At 27.7% G+C, this 12,805-nt stretch overlaps 1 protein-coding gene across 1 annotated transcript in view; it reads right to left on the bottom strand.

The window, feature by feature from the left end:
- Positions 1 to 12,251, bottom strand: part of RyR (Ryanodine receptor) — a 559,410-nt gene extending 547,159 nt beyond the window's left edge. The window contains exon 1 of the mRNA XM_075355178.1: positions 12,040 to 12,251. Coding sequence (XP_075211293.1) covers positions 12,040 to 12,093 — 54 coding nt within the window. The 5' untranslated portion in view covers positions 12,094 to 12,251. The remainder of the gene's footprint in view (positions 1 to 12,039) is intronic.
- Positions 12,252 to 12,805: the final 554 nt, after the last annotated feature.

The following is a 12,805-nucleotide window of genomic DNA, read 5'->3' as shown; positions in this document are numbered from 1 at the left end:
TTCCTTATCAGAATAAAACTACGATAAGAGATTTTGTTAGGAGGTATACACGTGTAAGGTAGAGAGATATATAATCTTCTGAATAAAAAGGGTGCTAAAACACCGTTTATTGTACTCGAGCCAGCCTGTAATGTTACGCAACGGGTTGGTCTAATGGTGAGCGCGTCTTCCCAAATCGGATGATTTGGGAGTACAGAGTTCCAGCGTTCAAGTTCTAGTAAAGTCAGTTATTTTTACACGGATTTGAATACTAGATTGTGGATACCGGTGTTCTTTGTTGGTTGGGTTTCAATTAACCACACATTTCAGGAATGGCTAAAAAACAAGACTACATACTCTTCATTTACACTCATACATAACATCCTCATTCATCCTCTGAAGAATTATCTGAATAGTAATTACCGGAGGCTAAACAGGAAAAAGAAAAGCCTGTAATGTTAGTGTGACACCAAATATAACTGCACTTAACACTGAGTCTTTGAATACGTGCGATAAAATTTGTAGAACCCAGCCCGTAACTAAATTTTATATATTTATCATTCTATGTTTTTCTTTACAAAAGTCTTACCTATATTTCTTCTTAAATTACAAAGACGTCTTAGAGACATCATTAATTTCCTAATTATGAATGTTATAAATGGGAATTATTACACAATAGAAAAGATAATTATTATATAATTATTGAGAGAATTATTATACAAATCCGAAAGAATCTTTTGGGAATATCCAGTGTGTTACTTCTTTATAAAAAACAAACGAGATTGATACGCTGACTCCTATTAGACTCGTTAAATGTAAAAAGTTCCAAAACAGATTTTTTATGTACAATTTTTAGACCAGTTTCTATGTTTCGGTAGGGCATAGAATTGGATTATCAAAATCAAAAGGATTTAACTTGAACATCCTTCTTTAGGTACAAATTCCCTGTAGGGCGAGATTCCATGGAAGTGACCAACTTTGCCGAAAAGCTAATATCAAATTTAAATGAGAATATAGGAAATATTAGTTATTTTCAGGTTTAGTGTAATGTTTTAATGAATAACAGGTGCGTTAAACCTTTTAAGTGATCTATGATGATGTATGTTATCTATTAAATGATCTTGAATGATAAAAGATGACCTATCTTTTAAATTATCTTTTAATCAAAACTTCCTATTGTGTTTTTACCTAGAATCATTCATTTTGTTATAAAATTAACAAAAATTCAAAACTTTTTAATCAATAGTGATATTTTTCCACACATTGATAATTTTTCACAGAAAATATAACCTAACTTTTTTTGAAAACTGCATGTAGACAAAACATTTTCCAAATTTTCTGTATCGAGGTTTTTGTTTACTTATTCCTCTAGAACGTATATATAATAAATATAAAATATTATTGCACCATTTAGCTACATCTGTGCAGAAGTCTTTTATTAAAAATTAATTCGCTGCAGATTACAGAGATATTTCTCAACAATTCTCTTTTGTAAACATTCATCCATCTCATTTAGATTTTATTTTTTAGTTTCGAAAAAATAATTAGGTACTTACTGTTGCCATGAATAATAAAATAGTTATTTTTTAATTACAGAATATTAGGACCTATTTATGAATGGTTTAAATTATTAATTAGAAGAGTTATGTTTTGACTATTACAAAGTTCTAATAATATGTTTTTGGTAGAACAGCTCAAAAACATGATTAATCAATAATTAATTTTATATAACTAATTTCATAGTATTTTCTATCACATTTAAAATTATAAACAGAAAATAATGACAAAAATAACGGATTGTTCTTCATGTTTAATTGAAACATCTACATTAATTAATGTCCCACCCATGATTCATGATTTGGCATTTCATAGCAATCTGAAATGCTGTGAAATCCTTGGATAACAATAGCAACATTTTCAGACGATTTCACTATCTGCGGGAACTTCACTCCATTTATTGTACAAACAGCTGGGTGAACTGCTTGGCAAACTACAAATTTTGCAACATCATGTACATCTTTAATACCATGATATTGTCTATAATTTCCTAACCAGTGTAGCCAACTAATAATCGACTTTATCTGGCAAAACATGATTCCTATTTATCACACAATCCACCTTAAAACTTAGGTGAAGTAACAAATCTTAAACAACAATAGAATGTAATTTTAAACGTTCATTGTATTAGAAATAATCTAGAAAAGAAATCGATATATTTTTTGGAAACTAACTTGTCTAGCATTCTCAGCATCATTTTCATTATCACTGAACTGCTTACTAAACTTAACGTGAGAATATTAAATAAAAAATAATAAATTACAAATCTCTATTTAGCTTTAAATATTTATAATAAATTTACTAGTAAATTACAAGTAAGAATACTATCTAAGAACAGAATAGTTATAACTTGTAAAAATGTTATTCTAAGCAAACATTATGGTGCTGTAATTACAAGTATTAAAAAAACGATTTCAGGAACAGTCATCATTTTTACTTCCCTGTACGAATTAAAGAAAGTATTTGATCGCAAAAAGTTTGGTTTTCATATTACAACGGAAATATCCATTTTGACCACTCCTGAATCTATTTTAACTAGTTTCGGCGTGACATCTGTACTTACGTATGTATCTCGCATAACTCAAAAATTGATTAGCCGTAGGATGTTGAAATTTTGGATTTAGGACTGTTGTATCATCTAGTTGTCCACCTCCCCTTTTGATTGCAATTGACTGAACCAAAACTGTCCAAAAAAGGCCAAAATCCAAAAACGTTTGGATATTTGACGTTTTCTTAACTGCAGTAATAAGCCCTTATTGAGAGGTTTTCAACGATTCATCATAAGTGGTACTTATTTTCATTGGTTCGAGAGTTATAGCCAAATAAAATTTTAATTAATGAAATTTTGGATCTTACAAGAGTAAGGCACATCGGTTCGAATCAGACCACCTTCTTTTTTTTAACTTTTTTTTTAATTTTAATTATATTGATTTATAAATAATTATTAACCTCCGATTGTAAATAAAGTTTTACGATAAATAATAATTCAATAAAAAAAAAAAACAAAAGTTATTAATGAAATAAAATTTTATGTACTTTTCATTTTAAAAAAACTGTATAAGTAATTTAATAGGCGTACAAGGAAGTCATGTGGTGTCAGTAGCAGATGTTTATTTTTACACTTCTAGAGAAAAGAATTTGTAATCTACTTGTCCATACATTTCAGGAATAGGGCTCAGTACAGCTTTTAACTACACATACATGAGTGTGCGTCATCTATTATAGTATTAGTAATATTTTTAAATTTCATATTCCAGTAATTAACTTTACTTGACAGGTATCTCAGTATTTTAAATAAATAAAAAATATTCACGTAAATGACAGTAATATAAATAAAATATATTCTTTCACGCAGGTTAGTATGTATACATGTTATGTGTATTTGCGCTTATGCCCACGTTAATTGAAAACACACTAATTGCTAATTAATAAATTTTAATTTTATTTTTTTTTTAATTTTAACCCATATTAATTCTTTTGCATGAATTTTATTCGGTAACTTAATAAGTATTTATTTGTTAATTTAAATATATGAGGTACACATATAGGTTGACATAAATAGGTACGCATAGGTTAACTTGCATCTTAGTGATGGCATCACTTCATCGGGGACCTGATAGTTCAATGCATAATATATCAGTGTTTGACTATTAACAATCGTGAGGTTTGAAAATTTATTCTGGAAATTACTGCATCACACTTATATGTACAACACTAACTTTACATTTCTAATAATTTTGTATTGGTGATAAGTTTAAAGTTAGAATTTTTATAAATTATATTTTGTAGATCCTTAGGGAATAAAGATGATTATATAAGGTGAACTCTTAAATTGAACGGATATATAGAATAACTCCTTATACCTTTTGCTTTCATTTGTATGAAAGCAAAAGGACTACCTTTCTTCAACAGAAAGCCGACTAATACTAGGTATGATAATAAAAGGTAGATTAAACTGAAACCTTTAGATTCATTATGTACCAACAAAGAATTAGGAAGTTATTTAAAGAAATAAATTATATCTTATAATTATCAAAATTAAGAGTTGTCTTTTTTTATGTATATCTGTACTCTTAAAAGGAATGAAGTTGTATAGAGAAGCGTTTTAAAGACATTATCTTACCAGTAATTGTAGCTTAAAACAAATTAATATCAAAATAATTTAAAAAAGTATTAATGTAAATAAAGAAAAAGTACTTCTTTATTTTCATACTGAAAAACCGTACAGATGCCATAGAAATGATTCCTCGTAATTATATAACGTGTTGTACAACTGACAATGGAGTACGTAATCAAACAATAAGAAACTTTTTTAACTAATTCATAATATGAATATATTATATATATAATATTCATTTTATATATATATATATATATTGATCAGATAAAATATAAAAGTATTTCTCGCAAAATCTTTTTATATTCCAATTACAGCTTACAAAAAACGGATTGACTGCGGAATTTAGGACTTAATGAGGAAAACATAATTATGGAATCTGTTTTCATAACTTAAAGGATGTTAATAAATTTTTTCTTTCCTCATATGAATGTAAAAAAATAATACGATAAAATAAAAAGGGATATAATTAATGATTTGATAATCTAGTGTCTAATTTTATTATTTGTTTATAATTTTCATGCTTCTTGTAAATTATAATAAACAAGATATATAAAGTTGTTCATCAATATCATATATTAAAGTTGTAAACTATAACAATGTTATTATACATCTTTTTGTACTCAGCAATTTCTAAATGTGTAACCGAAGCGGATTAGATCAAAGTACGTTTATCAAATAAGTAAAAAGATGAAGGGACATAAATCAAACAAGTTGATCAAGCAGTTTTAATTATTATATTGTTTTAATTTTTTATTAATAATATTAATTTGTATATATTTATAACTACTCATCAGATGTTCTTAAACTTTTTTTTTTTGCTTCATGATATCGCCACATAAGCTTGAAGCTTGTGCGTGGGACATGGAAATATAGCGTATGAAAAATGCCGGCAAACTTAATTTTAAACTTCTTTTTTAATACTTTAACTTATTAATCGCATCAATAATTAAAAACATTACAGACTTATCCGTATAATGTAACTTTACCGGTAAATGTATAGTCTTGAACAAACACGGCTGACCATTCCTGAGACGTGTTGCTAATTGTGGACCCAACCACCAAAGATGCCGGCCACCGTGGCGCGAGTGGTAGCGTGTCGGCCTTTCATCCTGAGGTCCCGGGTTCGAATCCTGGTCAGGCATGGTATTGTCACACGCTACTTGTCATCCCATCTCATCTTCTGAAGTTATACCTAACGGTGGTTCCGGAGGTTAAAAAAAAACCACCAAAGAACACCCGTATCCACGATCTACTAATCAAGTCCGAATAAAAGCAACTATCTTTATTAGGATTTGAACCTGACAACTTCGACTTCGAAATCAGCTGATTTAGACGACGAGTTTACTACTAGACCAATTCGGCGGGTAATTTATTTAAAATTTAAAACTATAAATTAATTTTAAACTTTGATTATATTTTAAGTAACTTTTTTTTAAAATAGTGGTGAATTTATTTTATTTGTAAACTATTTTTTAAATATTATTTATTTAATATTTAAAATACATAAAAACGACTGGTGTGGTTATGTGGGCATTTATTTCTGCGTATTTCAATTTAAACAAAAAAAAATATATACATACATAAATTCATAAAACATTAACATTAATTTTAAGATCTTATCTACATTAATTGGATAAAAGGACGTGAAAAACGGAAAATATTTATTAAATTACAATTATGAAACAACTGTAAATTACGCGCACGCGGGAACACATATATACACAGTTATCACTTAACAAAATTATCTGTAAACAAAATTTTATTTATTAATATGTTTAAGAAACCAGATTTCAATTTGGAAAGCATTTTAGTATCAGAATAGTGTTCCGTAAATCTAAAATACTATTATTTTTATATGACGATAATTTACGGTTGGTTTTATTAACCTTCGAAAAACTGGATTTAAGTTGTCATAAAATATTCATATTTCCTTAAAATATAAAAATTTCTTAATGTATAAAATTGCTCTGAATAGCTTTTAAATAATAATTGTAAATAAAGTAATTAAATAATAAGGGTTCCTTCAAATAATATGCATATCAATATTTTTCTTTATTAAATATTTAAAAGAAATGACAACAAAAATATATATACTGTATACATATATTTAAAGATCTGTCCATCATATCACGATATTTCAGAATTAAACACCAAATCTCATTATTTAATTTAAATTTAATATAAGAATATAATAATAATAATTTAACGTAACATTTTTCATTATTAGGAATTTAAAATCCTTTTTATCTAAACAACAATATTTGTTGATTAAAATCCCATTTTTACCAATCATTAAACTTTTTTTAAAAATATTTTTGTGTTAACTTTTATACAATTCTAAACGATTTAAATTAAAAAAACTTAAATGGATTGATTTCAATGCAGTTGTTTTCAGCAATTCATGGATTAATGTATATCAATCACATTATATGTAGTATTATCACTTATAGTAATTAATAGAGGATAAATGTTTTTAAGAATTAATAAACTTTCATCTAATAACTATTAACAAAATCAAATTTTTGGGCTCTGTATGTCAAATGACTGTAACATTTGTATTGTTCGAAAATGATTCTATAAAGTAAAATTTCGCTTAGAGATGTTTTATAAAAGGAAAAGAAAGATTCTATTAACCCACCGGGTTGGTCTAATGGTAAAACTCGTCATAAATCTGCTGATTTTGAAGTCGAAGTTCTCAGGTTCAAATCCTAATAAAGCTTTTTTTCGGATTTCAATACTATATCGTGGATACCGGTGTTCTTTGGTGGTTGGGTTTCAATTAACCACACGTCTCAGGAATGGTCGGCCTCAGTTTCTTCAAGACTACACATTTACCGGTACACTGATAAGTCACTAATGAGTTGAATTGTTGATGGAACTGTAAATAAAAGTATTAAAGAATTCTACTATCCATAAATATTTTTATAAAAAGACTGATGATTTAAACCTAAAATTTGAGACGAGGAATCAAAGAAAGATATTTTAATCGATATATATATATATATATATATATATATATATATCTTTTTACTTCCTTGTACGAAGTAAAAGAAGTACTGTGATCGCGAAAAATTTCGGTTTCCAGATTTCATCGAAAATATCCATTTTGACTAGTTTCGGCATGAGAGATTACGACGTATGTATGTATCTCGCATAACTCAAAAACGATTAGCCGTAGAATGTTGAAATTTTGGACTTAGGATTGTTATAAAGTCAAGTTGTGCACCTCCCCTTTTGATTGCAATCGACTAGACCAAAAGTGTAGAAAAAAGGCCAAAATCCAAAACAATTTGGATTTTAGACTTTTTCTTAACTGCAATAATAAGCCCTCATTGAGAGCTTTTCAACGATATATATCGATATATTCAACGATATTTATTTTCATTGGTTCCACAGTAAAGTTTTAATTAATGAAATATTTCGATCAAGGGGAAGGTACAATGGTTCGAATCAGACTTCATCTCCTTTTTTTTTAATTTAAATATATTGATTTATTAATAATTATTAACCTCCAATTGTAAAAAAAAAACTTACAGTAATAATAGTACAACATTAACAATAAAAAAAAAATATGAAAAAAAAATCAGAAGTTATCAATGAAATAAAATTTTATATACCTTTCTCTTTAAAAAAATGTATATGTGTAATTTAATAGGCGTACAAGGAAGTCACGTGGTGCCCACATCAGATTTTTTTTATATCTAAATACAGAAATAGATGCACACAAAATACAAAATTAATCTATGGACAGGTAGGTATCAATCATATTTATATATTATACACATTAAAGGTAAACATAACATTTAAACAAAATAGTTCATAAATAAATTCATGAATTAAAAAAATTGCCCTAAAAAAAAACACGTTAAAACAGTGGTTCAACCTTTTTTAACCGACGACACACTTTGCTGAACGCCCACGATATCGCGACACATTTATTTGTTTTTAATTAATAACAAATATGATATCGGTAATAATAATAATAAGTAATATCTAATCCTAAGCATCAGATATACAGTGTACATAGACCGATGTTAACACGAAAGCGGCGCATTTTTCTAAATACAAGCAGCATGTCGAGCGGTGACAGAGAAAGGCAAAGGCAAATGTCTGATATACCGACAACCTATCTAAACAGGAAGTCCGATTAAAAAAATATACACTATTGTTTCTTTTAAAAACTCATCACTAAATTAAAGTGAAGTCAGCGCTCGTTGTGTTCTACAGAGTTTGTTAACACATGTGGCCTTATGGTTGACAGGCCAACACGAGATAATCAAGAAATACAAAGATGTACCAGGAAATTATCAAGATGTACCAGTTTATTTCTCTATTTAGATTTCACTATTTTCAATGAAAACGGCAGAAACACGTTTACGGCCCTTTTTGCAGTTACACGATTCTGACATCGCACGTAAATTCAAAAGACTGTACTGAAATGTCTAGAAATCTTGTTTTCATAGTAGAATCACGTGACAAGTTTAACAATCTTTTTTTAAATGACAGGTTAATGATATTTTGTATGTTAATCTTACCAGATGTACCAAAAGGATAAATTACCTATTCTAATTTTGAAACGGACAAGGTAAGGAAATATTCTGCTACTAAAGTTTGTAACGCATTTTGGTGTTCTGTTATTACTTCATCAGGCATTCTTTTTTATTTTGTGTAAGTTGATTTTCAATATATTTCCATCAGTCTTGAAAAATCCCTACGCGGAGGAAATAAATCCCTCAATGACAACAATCAATACTCGGTTTATTACCAAGTGGAAACAGTAATTTAAGCATTGTTGCAAGTGTTCACAATCACTCAAAATTATCGGCAGGAATAGAAGTTAAATTCAGCATTGTTGGATGTATTGACTGGTACAGTCTGTCTCAAAATAAATTTTACCGCGATAAAGGTTTCATACTAAGTATAAATTACTTTATAAGAGACTTTCTAAATGGCGTAAAACTCCATTGTCGAAAATTCTAAAATTTCGCGACGCAACCCGCGGGACTGAGTGAGTGACACACCAGTGGTTCCCAATCGGTCGCGACACACCGATTAATTAGGAACCACTGTTTTAAAAAACACGCGCAAAATATAAATATTTATTTATAATATAAATATGTATATATTTAAAAAATTATTTAAAGAAATGATTCTGCAATTTAACTATTAACCTAGACAAATTTTACTTTTTTAACAAGTATAAAATTAAATTTTAAAAACATCTGCCCATAAAGAAATGAGCTAAAGAAAAAAAAAATAAAAGAAAAAAATGTATGATCTTTACGGTTTTAAAACCTTCGAGGGAACATAACAAATAATTCTGTGAAAGAACGAAGTCGATAGCTGCAATAGGTACCGAAAAAATTTATGAACGTACACCACACGGGTGAAAAACATAATCCCTTTTTTTCGCTTCGCTACGGTCGTCGTTTAAAAAGGGTATTTCCAGTAAAAAAAAAAAAAATGTTGATATAATTTATTTAAAGTATTAATGCTTTATAAGAAAATTTATTAACATTTATTCATTTTCTCTTAAATTTTTATAAGTCCATCTGGATCAAACATTTAAAAATGATGAAAAGAAAAAATATATATACATATATTTATCTTTGTGTGCGTGTGTGCGCGCGCGCGCATAGAATAGGAAGCAGCCATGAATAAATAATAAAGTTTTATATCAATCGCTTTTAAAGCTACCCAAACTACTAAATCATTAATCGTAATATTAGCAAAGTTCTCCTAACATAATAAGACAGTTATTATTATTAAGCCAATTTTCCTTCATTTTTTCCTTCAATTGTAATTTTTTTGCAATATAGTCTAATAAATTACGGATTAATTAAGTTACAGATACCAATAAATTCTGATTTATTAAATTTATAAATTATTTATGATTAGCAGTGAATAAGAAGAGAAATGAAAGCTATCGATGATTTTTTTCGTAAATAAATAAATAAGATTTTTTCAGTATGCATATGCTTGAACCTAAATAGGATAAAAAAAACCGTAAAAAGAATAACACTTTATTTACTAAATTGCTTGGGTACATAAAGGTAAAATCACTTATTTCATTAATTTTCTTGAATTAGTTCAAAACATAAACATTACATTTATAAATAACGACAGAAAGATATTCTACTAACTAATGAAAATTCAGCAATTTTTAAAATGAAACAAACTTAAGAATGACTTTAAAAATATTTCTATTTAATACAACAAACTAGAACAGAATTTCATTCAACCAAGTAACTAATAATTATTTTTTAAAAAGATGGAACCGAGATCAAGACCATGTAATGTGACGCACGTATATAGCGTTATAAGATTCCCACTGACCCTACCGATGTTGTATATTATATATAATGTATATTATATGGATCTAAGACACTTCGATTTTTGATTATTTTTATTAACGGCGCTACAAATCTTGTGCAGAAATTCACCATTCCCTGTCCTACAGAAGACTATATAACTCATCTAACGTGACGCATACATATAGAATATCAGGATTCGTACTGTCCCTACCTAGCCGCTGTACAACCAAAAATTTTTTTTGTCAATTTTCAGACTGATTTTCTGTATCAAAAAAAGTTTTTCAGCCTCATAATACCACCGCGAAAAGAAGTTGCTTCGATTGCAACAACATTTATTTCAATCGGATTAATAGGAAAAAGTTATGCACGAACAAATATTAAAAAAATATACGGGTCGAATACATAACCTTCTTTTTTGGAGTCGATTAAAAAGAGATCATTTTAATCAACTGATCAATGATTTAAAAACGTATCAATCTTTATAAAAAAAAATTGGGTAAAATTATAAATTTTCCTTATATAATTATTTACTTATAAAACAAACATTTGCTCAAAAATCATACTGACAAATGATATTTGTAAGATTTACGACCCAATATCATTAATAAACAATTATCAATTACAGATAATTTTAATTGAATCAAAATGAAATAGGTGTTAATTATAAATAATAACAATTTTATTTACAATTAACATATTTTATATTCACTTACAAAAAAAAAAAACAGAAAAAATAATATATATATATAAATTATAAATCAAATAATCGAAATATGATATGGGATTACTTATATCATATGATTATAGCAAATCCTACTTTATTTTCACTCTAGAGATATGGAATTTTTATCATATAATTTTATACTCATTACTCAAGCACACGGTTAACTTGTGCGTCTAATAAAAAATTTACGAGGCACCTATAATATTTTTTACACCCAATAAGAAGTGAATAAGGTTGGGATAATACGTAAAACAACATTAAGATTCTAAAATCAACAATAATTAAGTTTACTGCGATTAAAATAATAAGAAAAAATGTAATAATGATGGGAAAGCTTAAAGAAAAAAGGTTCTTATAGAATCTTCTAGATAGGACTAGTGTGCAAGGTCAAAAATCGCTTAGATTCTAGTTACCACCGCATTAGCGAGTAACCTAACCGTAAAAATGTTATGACTTGAAACGTAGTAATGAATACAAACTTTATAAAACCTTTTCATAACTAAACAATTACTTATTAGGAAAATAAGATTGTGTTTTAAAATTTTTAAATGCAATAAATGTAAGAGAAAACATATTCACAAAAAATTAATTAATAATATTTTAGTTGTGGTTTAGTAAACTGGAGAATTTGTATAATTCCAAGTTTTTAAACTAAAGAACGGAAGTTTCAAACTTATTTAAATCCGAGAAGTTCGTAAATAAAATACAATAATTAAATTAACACAAATAATATTAATCAGTAAGAAACAGCTACATGAAAAACGTTCTTTTTATACATATTGAGAAAAAAGTTATTTTAAACGAATAATTTTTTAAACAGAAGAAAAAGTAAAAAATTTACTCACAGTTCTGAGAAATGAAACATCATCCTGTTCCGAACCGCCTTCGCTGTCCGCCATCGTATCAAATTTCTAATAGAAACGCTGGTAGAGAATAAAAATAATCACACAATTTGACGCATGGCTCGGCGCACTGCACCGTAGTCGGGATGATTCGCGACGCACGTTGGAACTACGGAACTTAACACAAAACCAACCGCAGCCCCGAGACTGCTTACAGGCTGCCAGAACTCATCGGTTATATCCTACAATTTAAATTTCCCTAACTAAAAACTTTTTTCCCTTCAGTAGTAACTTGTACGACAACCTTATGCTTTTATTTATTACGAATAAACTTACTGTAAAAAAAGAAATAAATGCCAGTATTTTCAGTAAACAGGTGTGGACTTATACTTATATAATAATTTTATTAGTTTTCTCAAATGTACTCTTTTAAAACATACTCTTGGTATAATATTCTCTGTATCTTATTACACATTTTTTTATGTTTCAGCTACGAAGAATGTCACGTAAGCCTGTTAGATTCTTAAAATAAACTGTCTAAAAAAAACCCCCTTAATCAGGTAATTTTTTTTTCTAAATAATGTATTACTTTAACGTTTCCTTGTTTAATCATAATAACCTATTGTAAACAAACATAAAAAAATTTTCATTCACTGATTTTTTTTAATACAGAAAACAAAATATTTTATTTATGTATGAAATATAATAAGTGATTTTAGTAATTATATTTACTTAGCATTTATGTTTGAATAAACGAAAGAAGTAATTA

Source organism: Lycorma delicatula, chromosome 2 (assembly GCF_047948215.1).
Source record: "Lycorma delicatula isolate Av1 chromosome 2, ASM4794821v1, whole genome shotgun sequence".
Classification (NCBI taxonomy): domain Eukaryota; kingdom Metazoa; phylum Arthropoda; class Insecta; order Hemiptera; family Fulgoridae; genus Lycorma; species Lycorma delicatula.
Note: the sequence above shows the minus strand (reverse complement) of the source record. Positions and strands in the feature narration are given on the sequence as shown.